The sequence below is a fragment of the Scleropages formosus genome, chromosome 21 (genome assembly GCF_900964775.1).
Source record: "Scleropages formosus chromosome 21, fSclFor1.1, whole genome shotgun sequence".
Classification (NCBI taxonomy): domain Eukaryota; kingdom Metazoa; phylum Chordata; class Actinopteri; order Osteoglossiformes; family Osteoglossidae; genus Scleropages; species Scleropages formosus.
In genome coordinates this window covers 15,570,269-15,583,038 of record NC_041826.1, presented here as the reverse complement: position 1 = coordinate 15,583,038, position 12,770 = coordinate 15,570,269, and the positions used below count along the sequence as shown (strand labels likewise).

The 12,770-nt window shown below is 42.9% G+C and overlaps 1 protein-coding gene across 9 annotated transcripts in view; it reads left to right on the top strand.

The window, feature by feature from the left end:
* Window positions 1–8,390: 8,390 nt before the first annotated feature.
* LOC108918776 (receptor-type tyrosine-protein phosphatase zeta-like) overlaps window positions 8,391–12,770 on the top strand; it is a 46,302-nt gene continuing 41,922 nt past the window's right edge. For 2 of the 9 annotated variants that reach the window (XM_018726303.2, XM_018726302.2), the window contains exon 1: window positions 8,391–8,912. In XM_018726303.2, the coding sequence (XP_018581819.2) occupies window positions 8,849–8,912 (64 nt within the window). In that variant the 5' untranslated portion in view covers window positions 8,391–8,848. Of the gene's footprint in view, window positions 8,913–9,033; window positions 9,112–12,770 lie in introns of those variants that run through there. The other 7 variants (XM_029247252.1, XM_018726308.2, XM_018726301.2 and 4 more) reach the window with 6 other exon arrangements.

The following is a 12,770-nucleotide window of genomic DNA, read 5'->3' as shown; positions in this document are numbered from 1 at the left end:
TCCGTTTTCACTAAGCATTTGTCCTGTTAAGGGTCGCGGGGGTCCGGAGCCTATCCCGAAATCATCAAGCCAAGGGGGACGCCAGTGCTCAGTAATTCCAGGATAGGCTTAAAGCCACCATAACTCTGGCAAGCTGAAAAGGATAAGTGGTTTATGAAGGCGACTGTGAGTCCAACATTTGTTTTGCTTTTTATAATTCAAGCATAATCTGGAGTTATTTCGCTTGATGACATAAATTCCATGGTAGTACTCTTAAATGCATTTAACTACTAAATTTTCTATGAAAATTCATTTTAAAAAATGTCCCATAGCACAAGTACTGCAAAAAAAAAAAAAAAAAAACACGAAAAAAACTGAATGAAGTGTGAGCTAAAGTTCAGATTCACACACACACACACATTTTCAGAACCGCTCATCCCATACGGGGTCACGGGGGAACCGGAGCCTACCCGGTAACACAGGGCGTAAGGCCAGAGGGGGAGGGGACACACCCAGGACGGGATGCCAGTCCGTCGCAAGGCACCCCAAGCGGGACTCGAACCCCAGACCCACCGGAGAGCAGGACTGCAGTCCAACCCACTGCGCCACCGCACCCCCAGTTCAGATTCAGTTACTGACATTTGCATTAATTGTTTTATTTTTCATTTTCTCACGATGACTCAAGGACACCAAATGGCAAATAATTCTCACTGCCTTGGATTTTTAAAACAACACTACCACTTAAGCTTTTCTCACAAACTCTTTTGAGAATCCAATGAAAGCTTAAGATGTACTTGTAGAAAAATGTCCATGAGCAAATTCTGAGTCAATAATGACACTGAAAATTAACTTGACCTACTTACTTTATAAATATATGTCAATAACTTCTGACCTACTTACTTTATAAATATATGTCAATAGCATATTAACATTTTTTATTTTCTTTTGAGATTTTATTTAGTTAGACAGTGTCATTTTCAGAGCAATTCTACACTTCACAGACCCCATGAAATCTATTTTCAGACCCTCAAACCCTCAAGGGGTCCATGGGCCCCAGGTTAAGACCCCCTGACCTGGGGGGGGGGGGGGGGGGGGGGGGGGAAGCTCTCTGGCAGTCTTGGTAAAACAATGGGAATGTCAGCAATAACACTAGAGGACGCTGTTGATCATAATGTGTGTCAACACATAATGTGTGTTAAATTTCAAAAAGTTGTTGTCCTGTATTTAAAAAAAAAAGGTGTAAATGTGCTTCCTAAGTTCTTGTGCAGAACTTCAATGTCTCAGTAATCTGTGATGGTGTATTTAATATTGTTAAATGTCAGATTGTAACTGTCACAGTGTATTTGCAGTGCCCTTTTAATCGGCTGTAGAGCCGCTTTGTTGTTTTTCAATATATTCCCTATCCTTTAAACAGAATGATATAATGGTAAAGATGGTAATTCGCTCAGTTACAGTGTCATGTATAATCATTTAGAGTAATTAGTAATAATCATTGACATACCATTATTTTAAAGGTTTTGCCATCACACAGCATGTTTAGCTAATGGTTTATGTCATACACACACATTGACTGAAACTGCTTGTCCCAAGTAGGGTCGTGGTGAATGGGAGCCTAACCCGGCAACACAGGGCATACGGCTGGAGGGAGGGTGGACGGGACACCAGTCCGTCGCAAGGCACCCAAGCAAGACTCGACCCCTAGACCTGCTAGAGAGCAGGACCCGGTCAAACCCACTGTACCTGTATGTCCTTCCCTTAAATAAACATATTATCGCTGATGTGTACACTGAAGCCCAGGTGTATCCGTGACTATCGACCAGGTGTGGTCGGTCCATTAAAAAAAGCCTCTTTATAAAAGGTGGTCCTCTACGGAGGCTGAGAAAAAGGTGTTGGGTTCCAAATTTAGAAAAGTTATTTTGGACAAAATTCTGGACTTGTGTCCAGATTGTTGAGTTTGTCTTTACCTTTGTTCCTTATTGTTAAAAGCTTGGGGTTTTTCCCCCTTTTTTATAGACTTGGTTCACTTACTGAGTCTTCTCTTTGGATTTTGCAATTGTGGATGTTATAAATAAGAACTTCAGTCACTATTACCCCACACCTTGTCGCTCCTTGAACCCGGCTCAGTGTGTCTCACCTACATATACACTTTCTGTGTTTCCATGGCAGTACGGACCTGCAGTGAAAGAAAGGGCAGATTGAATGAGCTGCCTTTTGATGTTCTGACAAAAAGGACCAGCACAAAGGTGTGGGGCAAGGGGGCTGTCCTGCCCCGATCCAGAGCGCATTTCCCTTTTCTGGTTTTCTGAGCACCTCCCGTTGTCATCAGGGCAGAGCTGAGATGTTGAGCCGTGTGGACCCCGAAGAGGCCGTTGTGTGGTGTAACAATAGGGCTCCTCCAGCCTCCAGTCTGAGGGTGTGAGTGGGGAGCTAATGCCTCCCATCTCATGGGGACCGGGACACACAGTAAAGAATGCGTGGAGTGGGTTAATATGGGTTAATACCAGCAGGGCAGAGGGAGGTTGATTTTTGCTTAAAAAAAAAAACTTCTTATGTCCACACCTTCCTAATCGCATTGTGTCATGCTGGCAAAAGCAATTTTGATATGAACGATAATTTTGCAGGAAATGGTATGCATTTTTATGGGTGTCAACACGTGCGCTACTGTTTAGATTCTAACAGTTTTGGGGCTATAAAGATGGTCTGGTATTGCCACGCAACGTTGATGCGTGCGTGCACAGTAAACTCAGCGTATTATTGAGGCCAATTGTGGGAAGCAAGGAATGCCATTGAATTTGGACTTGTCTATTCAGAGGCTTTTGTATGAGCGTTGGAAAGTCCATTGTGAGCCTGGACACCTCAAAAAAACATTCTGAGCTGTTGTCTGAGAGTCCTCCTGGGAGAATAGCTGAATGCCGTCGGAAACATCCTATCACAAGGAGCCGTAATACTCGTAATTTTAAAGAATTAAATGAGAGCAGCCCAACAAAGGGTCTTTTAAATAATAATGTGTGGATGGTTCTTTTCCTTTTTTTTATTTTTCAACAAAAAGGGCCAATTTTATCCCATGCTCTATTTAAAGAAAGGACAAGAATCAACTCCAGAAGAAACTATTTCTCACTCGATCTGCCGAGTATCCTTGTCTCTCCTTCTAATTATTATTTTTTATTTAGGTTGTGTTGGTAGTTTGGGGTCATAAAAAATTTGTCAAAGTAGATCGTGTCACATGACTTACAATGTATTACTGAGAAAAACAGCAGTTTTTAGTTTTTCTTTTGATCAGTATGATTTGTCAAAGCTTTGGCATACTAACCCTGCTCACTGGTCATTTTTTGGGCTCTATATTTCTCTTAATTAGAGGACAGATGTATATGGACACTGAGCTCTGTAAATGATACAGTTTTTCAACTATTGTATAATCTTATGCAATACATTTTTTAATTATTTTAGATACCTTTAAAAGTACTGTCACTTCATGAACAATTTCAAGACCCATACACAGAGACATACTGAATTTATTTTAATGGATTCAGTCTTTTTTTAACTGACAACAGAATGGAACTGGGTCACTGCTACACTGAGACAGAATCACTATAACAAGACAAAACAAATTCATACGGATACAATTAAATACACCGCAATGGCAAAAGGTTACCGCATTTTGCAGGAGTGGCCATGTAGCATTGTGTAAGATAAAACAAAAAGGTGAGCTGATCTTTGAAATTTCATCAGAATTGTGATGCAGGTTGAATGTTAAATATGAACTAGCAGTTGTGGAAAATGATGTGCAGCATGATTTGCGCACTTAAATGCTCAAACAGTCTCTTTATAACGTGTTTGTGTGTTAAGTGCAGGCGTGTCTGTGCATACATACTGGCTTGTTCCATTATTTGAGGGCCACGGAGACAAGAAGCCTGGATATTCCTTTGCTGGTGTTGGGCTCAAAGCTTTGTTAGTGTCCCCTGCCTTCCCTGGAGATTTGCATAAATCCATGTTGCATGGGAGGATGTTTAACATCAGGGTTTATGCTGCAGAGAGAGATCTTTGTTTTGTCTCTGGCATAAAGGCAGCTCTACCCTGCAGCTGTTGCAGATTTCAGCTCTAGTTACTCAAAGTAACCAACATGCAAGGAGCAAGAAACTCATACTTTGACTCCAATGGTGATGGAATATAAACTGATTAATCTACAGTCTAATAATAACCAGTTACAAGCCATCTGTAATTTATTTATAACTTGATTGTTCCCACTTCATTACTGGTGACCTATATACTATGTTTGTTGTTCATCTACCAGGAATATTGATTGTTATCCCACAGATAGGTTGAAAATATCAATAAGCCAGCAGTCTGTGGCATGCAAATAATAACATGATGTAGTAATAATAACAGGAGGTACTAATGAATTAGGAGAAGTGGGGAAAGCATGAAAATTTTAGCTCTTCAGCAATTCCTCCTTATTGTTGGATATCTGGACAAATGCACTCAGTTTAGTCACTTTTTCAATGGTTGAATTTATGTACTGTATAATAAGAAAAAAATTACATTGTCTTATTATATACGTGGATCTGTTATCCTACCTTGAACTCTAGAGTGTAGCGTAAGTTTCCAGATTAGATTCAGTGTGATCAGTGACACTCTGTTTTTAATAGTAGTTTTTTTTCAGTGTTATGACTCCTTTACGAGCCTTATTTCAGAGAACCTGTGAACAGTTAACATCACATCACACCAGACCAGCTGAAACCGCTTGTCCCAGACAGGGTCGCGGGGAGCCAGAGCCTAACCCGGCAACACAGGGCGAAAGGCTGGAGGGGAAGGGACACACACAGGATGGAACACCAGTCCATCGCAGGACACTCCAAGCCGGACTCAAACCCCAGACCCACTGGAGAGCAGGACCCAGTCCAACCCACTGCGTCACGGCCCCCCCCATCCATGTTTCCCGGTTTATAAACAACCTTTTTTTGGATGTTTCGCTTTCACATACAGCCAAAGTCCCCATGCAACACAGTATCACAAATAATGCAGGCACATTTAATGATTTACCTCTTATGTTGTAATACTACTAAACTCCGCAACATCTCCAGTTTTATTTAGTACCATAAAGGTGTGTTTTCGAGCTCAAACAGCTTTTGACATGATCTCTCTCAGAGGCGGACTGGTTGTTCAATGTTCTTTCATAAGCAGAAATGGGCTTTTGTTGCTAAACATTCTGCTGTTGACTTACAATAGAGAGGGCGGCTTTATTGTTTTTCTTTACTGGTCTTTATGTGCTCAGTAGCTGCTGTTCTTTGGTTTCCATTGACTTGTTTTGCTTTGGTCATAGGCTTTTTTGTAGGCATCATGATGTATTTAATTTCAGTTTTTTTCCATCCATTTTCAAGTCTACTCTTCTCATTTTCTGGTTGGCCTTTTATTCTTGCGTTATCATTACTTTGAGAGCATTTCATACTGGGGTGTCCTTGTGCTGATTCTTAGCTGTACACAATATATTGCTGAAACTATCAGGACACACTGCTGCATGCTGTTGTTTGTTCTGCAAGAAAACATATTTACCTGTAAAAGCACTTCATAAAGGAAAGCACAATTATAGCTTGCTGATATTACACTTATAAATCACTTTCTTGCTAGAAATATTTGTACAGCAGGTCATTTCAGAGCATTAAACACATTTATGAATTAGTTTGCTTACGTTTCCATGTGGTATACATTGCCAATTTTTGTGAGAATGGAATGCTGTAAAATATCATTCAGGAAAAATAATTCTAGTACATACACATTTTTTCCATGGATCAGAATGTATTACCAGCTCACCAAAGGTGTGTGCCTCAACATGCTGTCCGACTCGACAGGTAAAAATTTCTCCATTGGCCATTTCCGACGATTAAGCTCTTTATTCAATAAATAAATCCTAAAAACTGTCATGCCAATGATAAAATCAAAAATAAAACAATAAAATCAATAAAACCAATTAATATAAGGACTGCATGGCAGGACCTTTAACTAGACACTAGAAGACACTAGAAGACATACCCCAAGGCTTAAAACCATAAATAATTAAAAGGAACTTACCCAGTAACTCCGCTGGAGAGGGGGGGTCCCCTGGTCTGTTCCCAGGGTTGTTACTATACACCTTACGTACATACATTTTTTTTTTTTAACCTACATATACATACACATATGCATGCAATCACCGGAACTCGGAAAGTCTGGGGTGTAGAAACAAATACATTAGCCCCCCTGGAAATGTTCAGACTAACAAGTGGGGACCAGGGTGTGCATAAATTAAAGATAATCTTTAACAAATTATGCAAATTTATTCATAAGGGTAACAGCACTGAACATTGGGGTGTCATGTTTTTAAAGACGAAAATCCTGCTTCCAGATGAAAGGGAATGTGGCTTGTTTGGAGTCCCAGAACCCCTAAGCCTTCAACACAATCACTACCAGGCACTCATGACCCCTAGGTATACCCTCACATTGGGACACCAAAAAGCAGGAAAAATATATTTTTTAATCATAGTTTTCAGACATTGTTTCATCCCTCAGGCCTCAAGTTATCCATCAATGTTTTTTTTCATGTGTTTATGATTTTCAAACCTGGACTTTGTGAGTGGTTGTGTGAATTTGTGTGTATAATATCATATACAATTATAATATCATTAATAAATTAAGCTCAAATCAGTGAGTCAGATGCATCTCCAGCTTTTTGGTGGGCAGTCATGCTGTTCATGAAATATACTGTATAAATCATATACATGTATATGTATGGAGGACATGAGTTTGATCCCTGCTCAGTCTGTGTAGAGTTTGTGTGTCCTGCTCATGTCCACATGGCTTTCCTCTAGGTGTTTTGGTTTCCCTCCCACAGTCCAAACACATGTGCTTCAAGTAAATTGGTATCTCTAAAAACGCCCATGATGTGTGTGTGTGTGTGTGAGAGTGTGTTGCTCTTGTGTATAGATGAGTGATTGACTGTAGTGTATCTGGCGTTGTTAGTCACCTTGGATGAAAAGGTGTCAGATAAAAACTACATAGAATTTGTTGTAAGTCGCTTTGGAGAGAAGCATCTTCTAAATGAATAAACGTGAACGTAAATATAAATCAATGCCAGCATGTATAACTGAGACATTTCTGTATGTGCTGCTTTATTTCCTTTATATGCACACAGACATAAATTCAAACACACAGTTCAGACACTGAGCAGTTTCATTGCTTGTGCCTGTTTGGGTGGTGGAAGTTCCAGTCTTTCCACATGGAATTGCCTCAAGGGGGATGTTACCCAAGGGAAAAGCAGCAACTAAGGGTGATGAGTAAACACTTCCAGAAGTGCAGAAAAGGAAGAGCACTGAGTTCAAAGGGGGCAGTGATGATTCCCTAACAGTGGAAGAAGCTTAAGTGTAAATTACTTGGGGGGGGGGGGGGGGGTGTACTGTCTGCAGAGCTGTGTGCAAGTCTTTCATCATCATCTGGCCACATGAGTTTGAAGGCAGTGGGGCAAGTGGGTTATCACCTTCTCAGCAATGGGGTGGTTAAGAGTTGTCTTTAACCATGTTTGTAACCCTGTTTTTTTTTTGGCACACTTGTAATACATACACACACACACACACACACACACACACACACACACACACACACACACACACACACAAAATGGCTACAACCGCTTGTCCCGAGCGGGGTCGCAGCGAGCCGGAGCCTAACCCAGCAACACAGGGCGCAAGGCTGAAGGGGGGGGGACACACACACCCAGGACAGGACGCCAGTCCGCCGCAAGGCACCACAAGCAGGACTCGAACCTCAGACCCTAGAGGATTCTACTGGATCCATATTGGCAGCAGGCAGTGTATTTTATGGACAGTCCTGTCCTGATCTATCATGTACCTCCTGTCCTACAACAGGACGATGGCACAGTACTCTCTCCAAAGCAAAGAGCTGCGAGTGCCCATGGCATGACTAACGCGATAATATGCACCTTTATGTGAAGAAAGACAATCACAGACGTCATTTTAGATAACACAGAACGTGGAAGACAGCTAACGCGACTTGTGCAGACACGTCAACAGCACGAAAAGTTGCCACACCTGGTGAGACAGGAGGCGCTAAAGCAGATGGGCAAGACTTCGTCTCCTTCCTCTTGTGATCGACACGCCCCCCTTCTCGCGCTCCCACCGCTGTTCCGCTAGCACCACTGACTGTCACGTGTCAAGTCGTCTTCCTTCGCCGCTGTAACGATGTGATTCTCTGGAGATGAATCTACCCCCACTTGTTAAAAAAAAGGTCACTGGCTTCCAAATTAAAAACATATATTTTTCCTCCGGAGTGAGTTACCGACTACATTCATTGCCCGGCCAGCGGTGATCGAGCTCAACCACTCTCACGGTGTCTCACTCACTCACTCAGTCACACTTGCGGGGTAACTGAACACTCGCTTCCCACAGCCCGCGGACTCTTATAACTACACTGCCTTCCAGCGACACTTTCATCCTGACCTCTTACACGAACCTCCGCTCGTCCCTGTCACACTCCAGGCTGACGTACACGATCGGAAGCGGCGCCTCCCGCGTAACTCGCGCTCGCACAGACAGACGCGTCGTCGGGGGGCTGTGTGGGCGGCGCGCGCTTCCACCCCCAGCACTCCCCATTTAACGGCACGCAGCGCGAAGTCCCACGACGGCTGCGCGCGCTCCCGGGCGACAGCGGGGCGAATGAACGGGGAGCGCGGAAAAACGTCCGGCACGCGCCGCGAGTAGCATCTCTCGCGCGTCTGTGGTGGAGCGCGAGCGCCCGTTCCAAGACAAGAAGTACCGCTCACTCTTCTTCTTCTGCTTTTTTTCCCCCCACTCGTAGTACATCGGTACTCGACAGCAGAAGTATGGAATTCCGCAAAACCAACTTTCTGATGATGCTTTGCCAGATATGCTTCATCTGCCAAATAGGTAGGGTCACATTTTTCACTATTTTAGTTTAATTTCTCAAAAAAAATGGTTGTTGCACTTGAAGTTGAATTACTTCTTGAATTCTCACCTGCAGAGCCTCTCTGGGGCTCAGTTTTTCTGAATTATTACGGCTTCAGCGGCCGTGGAAACTTAAGTTAAGGTTTCCGTGATACGAGCAAGAAGATACCAGCTGCGAGTGGTAATGTATTATGTGGTGTTTCCACTATTAGTAATATTACATGATGATGATGATGAATATGACGATAACAGCAGCGCACTGGGGGGCAAACAGTAAATGAGGCAAAGTGAGACACGTCCGGTTCACCTGCACAGTAACGTCACATTTTTTCTTCTGAAAAAATGCACGCGGCGTGCTGAGTTAAATGCAGAACTTAATGTTATTGATTCTCAGCCCTTGTATGACGAGTGTTTGTTTGATATCGCGTTCCCTTCCGCGCCTTTTTTTTCAAAGAACAGCGCAGATTTTTGTTGGGTTTTTCGCAAGTACGTCACATCTACATCTTGCAAGCGATCATCTTTCCGTTTGAATTTCTTTGTGTCGGGTGATAAAAAAAAAGGTTCAAGAGAATGGGAAAGTTGTTAAATAGAAATGGTGTAGGGGCCCCCCCGCTGTACGATGTTTCCTAGACACCACTATTTGTAGCCATGTGTCTTGTTTTAAGACCTGGCTTATTAACCCCCGCAGATACGTCGCTGGCCCCCAACTGAAGAGAGTTACATTTTTAACCGGAAACTGACTAGTATTAGAAAAACAAAACGTCTGTTATCATTGTCTCTCATTTAAGTATTTGTCTTTTATAAAGGTTTTTTTGGGAAAAAAAAAATCTGGACAGATACATATCTTTACAGTACAGTACAGCACATGTTTTCCACTGCAGTGAGAAGACATATTTTACATGATCTTATTTCAGCTGCTTCTATAGTTCACAGGGCCACCATAGTGTACAGATAGTATCATAAAAAAGTACCCAAATACAGTAGTTGTACTGTCATGAAACTGGTAAAAACTGGGTTGTCATTAAGCACAGTATTTGTTAGAAAAGAAGGGTAAGATGAATATGAGATGAAGTTTCTTACACCCCACACATTACATCCCTCATGGAGGTCGAATTTGCTCTTTGTCTACAGTTCGTGTCCAGCTCCTTGCTTTCTGAATTTTTTTGCACAAAGTGTGAATTTGTGACGTGCAACCCAGCTTGAGTTGAGGTCACATTCTTTTAGTAGTGTGTGAATTTAACCTGGTGCTGTATGCAGAAAAGTTCAGATGAATTATTATTGGTAGTAGTTTTACTGCCACAGCAACCTTCACTGGGACAAGCAAAGGGAAGATGAGATATGATTATTATTGGCTGTTTGTCAATAAGAAGTTTCCTTCATTTTCTCAAATCTGTTTATGGAGGTTCTCTCTTCTGACTTTGGCTTCCCGGTTTTCAACATTTAGCTCTCGCTACCAAAGAATCAGACTGATATAGTCGGATTAATCTTTTGGATGTGTGGCTTGACAAAGGTTTAGAAATCCAGCCAGAATCAGCAGGCTGAAAGCAAAAGACTCTTTGTGGCTCAAGTTTTCACAGAGACTGTTTAGTTGTGCTGGTACCTGCTCGCTGTTCAGCTTAGTCTTGACTTTTGCTACTGAGTTCTGTCAGCCTACAAAATGACACTCTGACAAATTCTGTCACAAAGAAAGTGTCCTTTTATTTGGAAGGCTGGGCTCTGTGACAAACAAAGATAAAATCCACACTAGTGAAAGAAATCCAGACCGTAGGCCATCTGTTTGCCAATGCTCACTGTGTCCTGGAGTCGTTCAGGAAATTAGTGGTTGAAACAGATGGCTACAAGGTTTCATTCAGTCCGACTCTGTTGGATTGGCCCATCACGCATGCCGTGCACATCCGTACAGTGTGTCGCAATCTCTCACTCCTCTCGCATGCAATGACCCATCATTTCATAGGAAGTCAGGAATTTTAGTCTGTTTAGAAAATACTGAAATGGGACACCTTTAGAAAAGTAAGAGAACAAGTTTAAAACTCTGAGAAAAAGTTGCAAAAAGTACTGTTGTTTGTAATTTTAGGATGGTATTTCTAAACAGGAAAGAACATGAAAAGCAAAGTGCCAGGCTGAAGCTGTGCCTTTTGTTAATTGATTGATGCATATGATTTTTTTTAAAGTTGGTATCATCACCATAACCAGACTGAGGACCAATAAGTTCCAAATCTGTGAAATTTCATTTTATTTTTTTTTATTTTTGACTGCATTATTTGTTTTAGACAGTATAATGTTTTGTAATTTATTTATATATAATGTGGATGGAAATGGCTAAAAAAGTTTTGCTCTGCATACAGCTGTAGTCAGTATTTTATCTGGAGGTGTTCTTAGAGCCTGGCTTTGTGCTTTTAAATTATTAGAGCCAGTGATGTGATGTGTGGTTCATTCTTTACAAGTTCACACCAACCATTGATACAGAACCAGATCAATGACCAGCTCAGGCTGCTGGACATGTCCCAGAGATGCAGTTTGCCTTCATCCCTCAGTGGTGAACAAGGCATCCTGACTTTGCAGAGAGCCACTTGTTGTGGGCAGTTTGGGAGGTCCCTCCTGGCCACTTGGCACCCCAAGCACTGTCTGTCTCCAGAGCGGGTACCCTAGTGCATGGCAGCTGGAGTATTTGATGACAGATTACTCGGTATTAGGCTCAAGGCGTTCACTTGGGCATAGCGAAGGAGACACTGAGCCTACGAATTGGCCTTTTTCTACCCGTCATGGTAGTGGAGGCAGTTGAATGGAACTGGGGATTAAAGAAGCAAACCCAAGCACTGGGGCTGAGGGGCACAGAGCTGATTGCCCCCCCTCCACCCACACAGCAACCCCCTGTGAATTATGCTGTCAGGCTGGCAACTTGCTATGTGCAAGCTGGCAGAGCAGGGGGAGGCTGGAGCCCTGCAGTGAGCGACTGCATGAGTGTGATGGCAAGCCAGGCCCTGGTCAGCCCTGGTGGAACCAGTGCAGGGCAAGATGAGCCCTCTGTGGGAACACAGAGCTGGCAGAGGGAGCCTCACAGAGTCATACATCTCATTGACCAGCTCTACTACCTCAGTGTCTCCAAAACTCGTGGCAGTACATAATCTCTGATGATTTTATTTTAATGAAATTACTTTTATTTATCATCCCCTTTCAGCCACTCACTCCAGTTTTCTTTTGTTTCTCCTTTCCTCTTTCTGAGTAGATTGTCTCCCCGCACTGATGTAGTTGCAACGTTTGTGATAGACAGGACAGGGAAATGGAGACAAACCCACCCGTGGCTCTAAGCCAGTGACACTTGCCATCCTGAGCAGACAATAAATGGATACCAGGGCATGAGGGTGGCCTATCATGTGGCTCAAAGAGCTGAGGCCATTTAGCAGGACAAAAGCAGTTCAGCCAAGTGGCTGGTGTAGAATTATTGATTCCTTACCCCGGTCTAGCTCATTTGTGTTTGTGTGGTCCCAGACAGTCTTTGGTGATGATGAATCTTATTTAGCTACTGGGACTAAACCATCAGTGGGAAAACATTTAAAATGAAGAAAAAAAAAAATGAATTGAGCAAACTATCTGAAATGTTAACGAGTTAAAAGCAGTAGAGGCATACTGGGCAAATGTATTCTGACTGGGGGGTGCAGTGGCGCAGTGGGTTGGACCACAGTCTTGCTCTCCAGTGGGTCTGGGGTTCAAGTCCTGCTTGGGGTGCCTTGTGATGGACTGGCGTCCTGTCCTGGGCGTGTCCCCTCCCTCTCTGGCCTTTTGCCCTGTGTTGCCGGGTAGGCTCCAGTTCCCTGCGACCCCGTATGGGACAAGCGGTTC